At 33.0% G+C, this 11,294-nt stretch overlaps 1 protein-coding gene across 2 annotated transcripts; it reads left to right on the top strand.

The window, feature by feature from the left end:
• The first annotated feature begins 249 nt into the window (after nt 1-249).
• Prl7a2 (prolactin family 7, subfamily a, member 2) lies at nt 250-9,718 on the top strand. Of its 2 annotated transcripts, none has more exons than XM_006516581.1 (6): nt 250-338; nt 2,249-2,424; nt 3,208-3,246; nt 5,523-5,630; nt 7,258-7,437; nt 9,021-9,346. In XM_006516581.1, the coding sequence occupies exons 1-6, from the start codon at nt 308-310 to the stop codon at nt 9,243-9,245; spliced, it is 759 nt and encodes a 252-aa protein (XP_006516644.1). In that variant the 5' UTR covers nt 250-307; the 3' UTR covers nt 9,246-9,346. The 2 variants fall into 2 exon arrangements, with proteins under 2 accessions (XP_006516644.1, NP_035298.1); NM_011168.4 differs by having other exon boundaries at nt 266-338; nt 2,246-2,424; nt 9,021-9,718.
• Nucleotides 9,719-11,294: the final 1,576 nt, after the last annotated feature.

Genomic DNA, 11,294 nt, shown 5'->3' with positions numbered 1-11,294 from the left:
TTCATACCAACCTTTATCAAATAGGGATGGATAAAGCAATTGGCAACTTAATTTGGACCCTAGTTATAGTCTTGAAACAAGCTAAAACGGTTATATCAATGTCTTGAATCATCATGGTCATGAGGCTCTTAGAACTGACTGAAGTTTAAGAGTCATATGATTGTCAGCTTTATTCCTAATGTAACTTCTTCTTGCCTCCTAGCAGTATGTTGCCCTGGGGATCGTTCAATGGCCTATATAGGAGGTGGAATATTTACTGGGTGTTAGACTGCGTGAAGCAGACAGGCTGTGCCAGAACTCTTCAGAGATGTCATTTTCTTTCTCTCAACCATGCCCCTGTGAGTAACTTCTCATGTTCTAAATAAGCTAAGACAATCCACTGATGTACAAGATTGTTTTGACAATTTACATTTTTTGTCATTTTTTTCTATATATGATATGAAGAGACTGTTGTTCATATCTAGTCAGGACAAGTAAAATAGATAAAGTTGAGAAGCTGTTTCTAATTACTACTCTAGAAAACAAATACACCACACATTCTTGGATCAGTGGTTCTTTAAAAGGAGTCTTGCTTCTAGGAGACATGTAGAAATGTCCACAGACAATTGTGAATTTTCTTAAATGACCTATATAGGAAGAGGAAGTTTATCACTGTCTAGAGGTAAGAGTAAGTGTTTTGCTTATATTTCCTCAGTGATCAGTCTCAAAAGCCAAATTATAGAAAATGAGACATTTGACTGGAGTGAGATAAAAAAGAGACTTTGTATTAAATTTATAATTACTATAGAGGAAGAAAGGAACATTTTCTGTTTTCTTGATTTGTGCTATTAGATGCTTGACTTGATTGAAATTAATCATATTCACTAATCTGGGCACTTAATATACAAGAGCAGTAGATGAGTATCTAACCATACAGCTTTGGAATTGTTATTCAAGCAGAATATTTTCCAAGAAAATTCCAAAGAAGGAGATTATGTAATAATTAACTTCTCTTCTTGATAAAATTTCTAAGTAAATGAATTGATAATGAAAACCAATGGATCTTTGAGATTAGAAAACAAAAAACTAGTAAGACTAGCTCCTTGTATTCAGCTTAAGCTGTGAATATCTTTCAGATCATAAATGTTAGGACTGCACATGTACTTAATGTATACATGTATATTACTGTTCATAAAATAAATTTGTGAAAGCATCATAATTTTGAAAAATTTAGTTATATAATAAGAAATGGCCTTCCTGAAGGAAGAATGTTCCAATTTTTACTCAACACAAAAAGTTTAGTCCTAAGACATATGAATAATACTATACTGAAAAACATGTCATAGTATCCTCATGAAAATGTACACATTTCACACTGAGTTTGGAAAACTGATATTTATCTTCCCCATATTCCACAATGATCTCTGAGTTTTACATGTGATTTTTACATTGGCAAAAAGAGAATTTGCTCTGAGATTGTATCTCTTAAGACGATCACAGCTACACTTAAAATGTCTTACCAACTTGAATGCCTAAACATGAGCTGAATACCAAAGCAAATACATATGCTAACATGGATGTCTCACAGAGGCCTCACCCCTACTAAAATAACTTCAGGCAACCAAGATACAATTAGAATGGGAGACATAGTCTTCCACAGGGGAAAGCACACACTATCTAATAACCAATGGTCCTTTCTGAAAATATTACATCCAAGTAACATTTTACAGGTTGTAATCATATATTCAAGAATAGAAATGCACACACACACACACACACACACACACACACACACACATATATATATTACATAAAAAACAATTAATGAGAAAATGAGAACATAAATTTAATAAAAAGAGCAATAAGAGATATATGGGAGTGTCAGTAAGGAGGAAGGAGAAGAGATAAATTATGTAATTATACTAATCTCAAAAATTAAAAAAAATATGTTAGAGGAAGTGATAATTGAAAACCCGCACAAATTCTTGCATTATTAAACTAATAGACAATTAATTTAATCTCCAGTTGTATGAAAAATTTACCATTATTCCTTGTATTTATCCCAAAATGTGGAAGTCACTAAGTTCTAACATTATATACCTATGTAAATGTAACTATTGAATTACATTTCACAGTGAAAGATTCTTTTTCCCTATCAATGAAACATAGTATCAAATTATAAAGGGAAAGGCACAGGTCAAAGATAATAAAATCTTGTTTTGATGACTTTGGATGAATTGATTAGAAAAGCTATTGTTTCTATTAGCAGGGGCACTTCTGCTGGTGGTGGTGTCAAGCCTCCTTTTATGGGAGAATGTGGCCTCTGTACCTTTGAGTAGCAATGAGACTGATGGTTATCCATTATCCATCAATGGGCTGTTTCATAATGCCATGAGACTAACTTGGAATATCAAAAACCTCAACATGGAACTGCGCAAGACATATGTAAGTACTTCACTTAGCTCTGGTCTATTTCATAAACGAACTTCACAGTCAAATTGTCCTGTATTACATTTACAGTCATCATGAAAAATGCACAGTTCTACTAAAAAAATTAAAGCATCAACCATTGAAACGTGAAGCAAGGAGAAAGAGGACAAGTTTCATGAAATGGCACATATTTTTGAAGCAATCAATGAGCCTTGGGATTTTCTCCTAGTTATCTTTAAATTTTCCTACATGTTCATTTGTGGCATAAAAATCTAATAGACACAGATGGGGAAGAGCTCTGGCTTCCTTACTCTTTACATCTCTGTCAGCATCATTGTTCAATGCACAGCCGCACACCAATAGAGGAGAAATGTATGGCAGTGAGTCATGTGGAATGAATGAAACTAATTTAAGTGGTGATATGACAAGTGAGAAAGCCAAACAAAACAAAATAAGCACACAAACAAACAAAAAATCCCAAACCAATTAAGCAAACAAATTGACAAAACATGAAACATTAGCCTCTCAAATGTTTAAACCCTCAGTGTCAATGTTTAAGTAGGCACGATGCACAAGTTTATTCTATTGGAAGGCTTGTTTAGAACAGGAAGGGGTTCTCTGTTTCAAAGAGCTACATGTTCTCTGTTCAGTGTCAGTACATACCAAGGACAAAATAATATACAAGTCTTCTGTTCAAAAATAGGCACCCAGAGAATGTGTCCCTTTTTACAGTAAATGTGCATTGATGTCAAGATGAACTCACTTGTTTTTCTGTTATTTTCCCTTATCCTACCTTAGACAGTCAATCAAGTCTCTGAAAAATTATACGAGAACTATGTAAGTACCTCTCTTATGTCCATCTTTTTTTCCCCAAAGCCTTCATGTTAATGACTTTGCTTTTGCACTGAAAAAAATTTCCAGTTTCAAGAGATACACCTCTACAGCTCTACAGGTAAAAGAAAATGTCAGCTGTTCAAAAGCAGAGGACAGCTTCATCAAATCACTGGTTTGCTAAAAAAAAATCTGTAGGACTTTATCTGTTTTTTAAAAAATTGTTTTTGTTTAGTTAAAAACAATCTTTGTACTTGCAACATAACGTTTTAATAGCTGTGTCCCGGGAAGAATTCTGATCCCATGATTTTGCTTCTGTGGAGCCAGTGTCAGTTGCACACTAGAGAAATCCAATAGAGAAGTGCCTGGCAGTGAGTCAGAAGGAATGAGTGGACTAAATCTAAAGTGTGATAATCCAAGAGAGGGAAAAGGCAAGGAGCAGCAACAACATATTAGCTTCTCACAGAATGCTGGAAACCATACTTGCATCACATTTAAATCATATTTAAAGGATTCTGGTGCAGAAGTTTATTCACAGGGAATCCTGAATTAGAAAAGAAACAGGTTCTGTGTTCCTGAGGACTGTATGTTCTCTGTTCAAGGCCAGTTAGTGTCAAGAAAGAGGGAGTAGACATGAATTCATTACTTACGTGGGAACCCAGAGAATGCCTCTTTCTGCAATAAATATGCAGTCATGATGGCACTTTACTCATTAATTTCTGCCACTGCCCTCAACCTGGCTCAGCTAAATTCAGCATCAGAATCCTATTCCAAATTTGTAAGTATCTCACTTATTTCTATTTTCTCTTATTTCAAAAGCCTTCATGCTAATGGTGTCACTCAAACTTACAAGAGAAAGCATTAAGGACCAATTGTCAAGTTACACATCCACAAGTGTATTTTGATCTTTCATTCAGTATTATAATACAAGAAAGCCTCTGATAGTAAAAAGTGAATGGGGAAGCTTGCAAAGAATGATTTGTTCAATTTTCTATAACTTAATTTACTTTTTAGTCTAAGATTACTATTTTGAACTATAAGTGTTACCATTGTGACTAGAGAAGATCTCCTATATCTGAATGTAACTTTGAAGAAGACAGAAAACACTGGCATTTTTCACTTAGTTCACTGCAGATCCCCAAGAAGGCTGAACTGCATTGTAGTCAGTTGGGTATAGGGAACAGAAGCAATCCAAATGGAGAGCATATCAAGAGGGAAGCAAAGCACTAATTTATTTTCAGGAACCCCAGTGCTTAGATTCCTATTACAACTTTCCAGTACTGGAGTTCATTCAGTAGCAAGGCTTGTTGCCAAGCAAAAATAGACATCCTCTTCCTGACTACAAATTATCTATCTGTTCAAAGTCAGTCAACAGAAAGGAGAAAAATGTAAGGCTTCAGTAAAACTATGGGCATCAAGAGAATGTGTCTCTGCATTTGCTACAGATGTGTTATCATTGACTTTTTTCAAACTGGTTTGTCATTTCTCATTCTCTGCTGACCCTCTTTGAAATTCTTAACATTTCTGGGAACCCATTCAACTTCTACACAGTAGCTGATTATCAGTTTTAAATAACAAGCTATTGATAGTATATTTAAAGTATAATATTAATAAATGATCTATTGATCAAAACATAAACATTAATATTTTGTTGCTTTTATTTTCATTGCTTACTATTTCCTATTTCCTAAAAATGTTCAATTTGCTTTCTCTGATTTTGTAAAACATTAGCCATTGTCAGTCAGGATTTATGATTAACACTTAATGGTACAGGTGTTTACATTCTCTTGTAACAGGAAGAAAACATATAATTTTAAAATGCCCAGGTAAAGTATCTGTGTCATTAGAACAATCAGGAAACAAGAAGTTAATGAATGTAGTTACCAAATACCATAATAACGGGCCCAGATTCTAGAGAAAATTAATCTCTAAGACACTTCACCATTGTCTAGCTTTGTTATTTTTAATTCTTCCATTCAATATTGGAAAACAGGAAAAATAAGAAAAAAATAAGAAGAGAGTAAATAAAATCAGAGTAAATAAAGTACAGGATAGGAGATGGACATTTATATGACAAAGAAAATCAGATTTCAAAACCATTAAAAGATATCAGAGATTTCAAACCCATTAAATGGTATGAAAATGTTTATGTTGTTGTCTTTAATCTTAGATGTGCTTTTTATAAAGCACATATTTATTGAGTACATTTATATTCTGGTTAAAATTTCATTGACTTATATTTTTCAACTTCTATTTACTGAATACTAATTTGATATACACAGATGCTTGACTTTATTGAGGACATGGAGTATCTGGTCAAGGCTCTCACCTGCTGCCACAATTATTCCATCAAAACTCCAGAAAACCTGGACGAAGCTCAACAGATTCCTGTGAGTTTTTACCTTGATTTTATTTTTTTAACCTAAACAGCTGAAGCAGTAGAGGAACACTGCTTTGTCATGCTGCCTGTTTTTGTAAGTAGTATAACAGATATGGAAATCATGTCTACAGGGAAATGGAGTAAGAATGAAGAAAGACAACTCCTGTTATTGATTTCAATAAAAAACAGAACTGTTAAGTCATGTTGTATCAAGTCCCTAAATAGTCCATTAAGAGAATTTTACTTTAATGATATCTCACTACTAGAATTTACTTAATATAGGCAAATGTCACTCACTGACCACCATGCTCAGTTATTTTGATTTTCAAGACTCTTCTTACTCTACTTGTGTTTTTTACTTACCTATCAACGTATGTATGACTTTTGAGCTTTCTTCTGTGTCTTAACTGAAAGCATCTGAACAAGGGAGGATGGTGAAATGCTCCTGAGAGTAATCCATTCCCTCAGTTGTAATGAGGAGGTCTACATATCAGTCCATCTCTAATTGTAACTATTGTCATCTTCCCTTATGATTCTTTTTCAAAACTCATCACCAAATGAACTGATTTAACATCTTGTGATAATAGTTAAACAAAGTGGAGGAAGAAAATACTTCTAGATATGCACTATCTAGGCACTCTATAAAGTACTTTATTGACATTGCTGCAATTACCATTCACAAAAGCTAGCTGAGGTAAGGAGACTGAGGTGCTGAAAAAGTTTATAGAACTCGAACCTTCCATCAAACAGGTATCTTGGCTCTATCCAATTCAAGTCCTTATTCATACTCACATACAGTAATGGTCCTAGGAAACTATATTGCCAACACCTTTGGATCTGTTTTTTTTTTTCTATCATGTAGTTTAACTATTTCCATCACAATGTCCACTGGTTTTCTCAGAACTCATTCACTGACTCTGTGATAGCTAGAGATATCAGCACATGAAACATTTTAAGTCATGAATTAGTTTCATATAAGATCCTGGAATGCACTGCAATGTCAAAATTGCATTGTTATTTTAATTCATGCTGTTACTAAAGATAATGAAATTCTATTTTTCCTTTGTTCTTAATTTATATGTTCCAACAATTGTTTTACTCTAGTAGAGGCAAGAAGAGGGAGTGCTCTAGACTAAGGAATCCATGTTTATCAATGCCAGGTTGACTTCATGGAATATTTTTATTGATATTCTGATAACCTAAAAATATATGATTAGGAAAAATGCAGTTTATTTGTGTGATGGATGTAAGTTAAATATTTTGCCATTTACACTGTGGGTATCTATTTTTCCTGAATCAAAGTATCTACGAAGCCTCAGCAAATTCTTGGGCTCCCCAGGATTAAACCAAAAAATGTTTAAGAGATTACAGGAAGGTCTAATGTCAGAATTGCATATGCAATCAATAAAATGATAATTGAAAATAATATTTATCTACATAACCTGTTTTATGATATTAAATTGTATGTTTTTATTTTATTAGTCTATATTTTTTATTCCTTTACTGTTTCTGCTTTCTCATAAAAATAGCAAATAGATATTTATTTTAGCTTGTCTCATAGAAAACCAAAACTGACTAATCTTTTTTTTTTTTTATTTCACTTACCTTAATGCAATTGATAATATGTGGCTGCTTAGTTTAACGAATTTCCAAAGCTGATCCTCAGTAGAATGTGGGCTTGGAATGAAACTTCTAAAGTTCTACTGACCACACTCAGAAGTATTCCAGGAATGCATGATGATGTCATTTCATTAGCCAAAAACATTGAAACAAAACTTGCAGAGCTTTTTGAGTACACCCAGAGTATACTCAACTCGGTGAGTAATGTTCTTTTCTTTTCCTTTTCTTATTCATGAATGATGTGACTTCTGCAACAGAGATTAAAATTTGAAGCATCTCACTTGTAGATATTCTCAGATGTAAAAGATAGAGATTAAAGAATAACTTTTCACAGTAATTTGAACAGTACCTCTTTCTTTGAGCAGAGTGAAATATTCCCAACCACTTCACTAGACACTCTTATAACATTTACTCCTTGCTAATCAGCATTCCTTACATACCATGGCCAAACACAAGTCTATGTTTAAGTATCAAATCATGATCTTCCATCTTCACAGTCATGAAAGGACAAATTTTGTCTGAAGTCAATTAAATATAAGAAAATGCATACCAGGGTGTTGATTTTACTTGGAGGTGGCTGACAGATGTATAGTACTGTATGCAGGATATGTGAAAACATGCATACCTGTGGTTGAAGTTTTATATGGTTTTATTTTTCTTTGTGATAACAGGTTTTCTTTTCTTTAATTAATTTTCTTAATTTTTCTTTAAAACATATTTAATATACTATATTTTGATCACATCCTTTCCCTTTCCTAATTTCCACATTTCTCTACCACCTTATCTACAAAACACTTTCTCTCCCTACCTCCCACTTTCCCTCATAAAGTAAGGAACATAACAAAAGGGGGAAAAAAAAAGAGGAGCAAACTAAGAACAAGATAACCAAGAAGACATAAATACCCAATGAAAACAATCCACCCATACAAAACAGAAAAACTCATGAAGTATGATTTCTGTACACCCATTACTCCTGGTTTTGAGGCCTGACCCAGAATATGGTTGAGATACCCAATGATACTCTTTTGGAGAAAACTGTTTCTCCCCACCCCTTTTCTTCTGGTATCAATTGCAAATAACTTTTTGGATAGGACTTTGTGTTTACTTCTTATTCTCATATCTAGAACTGTGTAGTTTGAACCTGAGCAGGTCTTGTGAATGCTGTCATCAGTTCTATTGCATGCTGAAGATGCTGGTCCTGTGACCTAACTCCCGTTTTGTTGTTTTTGTTTTTTTATATTTTTTTACTCTCAATTTCTTGTAGATATTGGAGCTTTGGAGGTGGTGGTGGGATATTAAAGACATCTTATTCAGGCTTGAGTGGTCTAGAGTTTCTTACTCTCTGTGTAGTGTTCAGTTTTGTCAGACTCTTTGTCAATTATTATGTACCATCAGAAGAAACTTAAGGTATGAGAGATACTCTTATCTATGGGTATCACAATATTCCTATGCTAATTTAGCAGAATAATAATAGGTTGTACTCTAGGCCTATTATCTATGTAGTCTTAGGTTCTAGGTCTTACTAGTAGTGTCAGATATGGGTCAGATCCCATGGAATGATGCTGAAATCCAATCAAAGAGTGAATAGTTACTCCCACAACATTTTTACCATCACTGAATCCGTATAACTTGCAGGCAGGTATGCTAAAACAGATACCTGTCTGAAAGAAGGTTCACAGACTTATCACTTCTCTAAATATAATTTGACATCTAATAAAAAAGGAAAACAAAAAATAAGGTCTATAAATAATAACTGAATGATTTTCATTTTGGTCATTAGATTTATGGAACAACAACAACAGGAAATGTGGAATACACCGTCTTTTCTGGTCTTGAAGACTTAAAATCATCTGATGAAGAATTTAGTCTTTTTGACCTTTGTAAATTTTCCTATTGCTTACGTGTAGATATACATATGGTTGAACTTTATCTCAAGCTATTAGAGTGTGTGGTATATGTTAGTAGTGATGTTTGTTTATCCAAAAATATTAGAGATGCTTCATGATGCTGAATCTTTTTAAATAATCTTAATTTTATAATTGTGAAAGTATAATTGAGTATAACGAGTGTCTTTTAAAATAAAAATAAACTATATATATAAATATATATGTGTATATGTTAAAAGTTTACAAAGAAAATTTGTTACTACCTTTTATTCATTTAGTATTAAATGTATTAATAGCTTTAAGAGGAATGACAGACAAATGGAGAATCAAAAACATCAGAATCACAGTAAATTAATGTTAATGTTGGTATAATTATAAGTATCAAATACTTAATCCATAATTAAATGTATTTCCATATTATTAAGTAGATGGGACTATTGGGATACTGCAAGAAAGTAATTCAGTTTGATGGAAATTGTCCTATTACCCTATGCTATAACCACCCATCAGGTCTTCGAGACAATTAACACCATGTTTTGTGGTTCAATTTGTAAGACTTTCCCCTAATATACAAGTCACATGTATTCACTGTAGTCCTCAAATGTGTCGCTGAAGTTCATACTTAGTGGTCCAATCTAGTCTTATGAGCCTTGCCCATGCCTTCCCAAGATTTAGGGTGGGATAGGATTTACACCCTGTGTGTATGCCCAGCTTCTCTGTCCATCATACGTTATCACATCATCCCATGCCATTATATTCAGGGTTGGTACACAATGTGCTCTGGACAGATCTGATGAATCCCTACACCTGACATTAAGATTCTGCACTAGTCCAAATCCACCACTTTAATAACACAAAGTAATTCCCAACTGCATTCTAAAATGTATCCATATACTAACAGGTAAATATATTTCTTATCCCTTCTTAAAGAAACTGTCCAATTTCAATCTCAAATTTCCTAATATATATATATATATATATATATATATATATATATATATATATATTATAACTAACTATATATATAACTAATATATATATAATATAACTATATTATATATAAAACTATATATATATATATATATATATATATATATATATATATATATATATATATGCTGTGCTCTAAGGCATTATCACAGAACTTCCTTTGTATGGTACATAGTGACAAGCAAAGAAACTATAAAATAATAAACAAGAATTAGTGGGAAGCTTACTCATTAAAAGGATATGTATATAACAAAAAAACAACTTTCAGGAACTACTTTAAAGAGTGGGGCAGAGAGAGAGAGAGAGAGAGAGAGACAGAGAGAGAGAGACAGAGAGAGAGAGACAGAGACAGAGAGAGAAGCACCAGAGCAAAGCAGTAACCTTTTGACATGATAGGGCCCATTAACTCAAAGCACATGTGCTTGCTTGTATGAGAACTGCATGAGAACAAGACAGTAAAGATTCAAACATGGAGTGGGGATGTGGCATGGGCACTACCCTTAGCTTAGGAGTTATAAATAGTTAATATTCAGGGAGGAAAGGCTATGGCCACTCTTAGATACCCCATTCTCCAGTGGATGACAACAAAACTGTCAGCACAAACTAGATTTTGTAAGTTGTTTAAGAAAAAAAACAAAATATGGAGAAAGACTGGGAAGAAGGCACCACTGAAAGGATTATCATATTATATAGTAGACAAATTATAAAAATATTTGAAGGGTAAAAAATATGCAGCAAATCTATAAATTACTCACATAGTTCTGCTTCTGCTCAATGTCCAGGCCATATTTCTAGCTAGTATAATATATTTTTCAAGATTCTAAGACACTATGAAAAACAACTTTTTGACATATATGTAAAGGAATGATTAGGATGAAAAACAAAAAAGCAAACAACCAGATCATGGAAAAGAAGCAGAGAAATGAAAGTTGAAAGAACAGAAAACCAATGTGAGACATGATAGAAAGGGTGCCATGATGTTAGGACAATAAATTTCATAACAACCAAAAATGATCTTAACTTTTAGACTCTCATACCAAATTTTATTGCCTTGTCTATCACATATCTTTATTATTATTATTATTATTATTATTATTATTATTATTATTTGCTTTCTTGAGTGTTTTGGTGTAATTGAATTATTATTTTCTCCATTCACATTAGAGAGTTTTCCATGT

Source organism: Mus musculus, chromosome 13 (genome assembly GCF_000001635.26).
Source record: "Mus musculus strain C57BL/6J chromosome 13, GRCm38.p6 C57BL/6J".
Taxonomy (NCBI): domain Eukaryota; kingdom Metazoa; phylum Chordata; class Mammalia; order Rodentia; family Muridae; genus Mus; species Mus musculus.
This window is presented reverse-complemented; position numbering and strand designations above follow the sequence as displayed.

Bases quoted from the DNA above. Each gene is read 5' to 3' on its own strand.
- Prl7a2 (NM_011168.4), top strand. From the start codon at position 308: ATGTCATTTTCTTTCTCTCAACCATGCCCCT. The intron at 3,247-5,522 runs GTAAGTACCTCT...TGATATACACAG, and splicing joins AAAAATTATACGAGAACTAT to ATGCTTGACTTTATTGAGGA. The intron at 7,438-9,020 runs GTGAGTAATGTT...TTTGGTCATTAG, and splicing joins CCCAGAGTATACTCAACTCG to ATTTATGGAACAACAACAAC.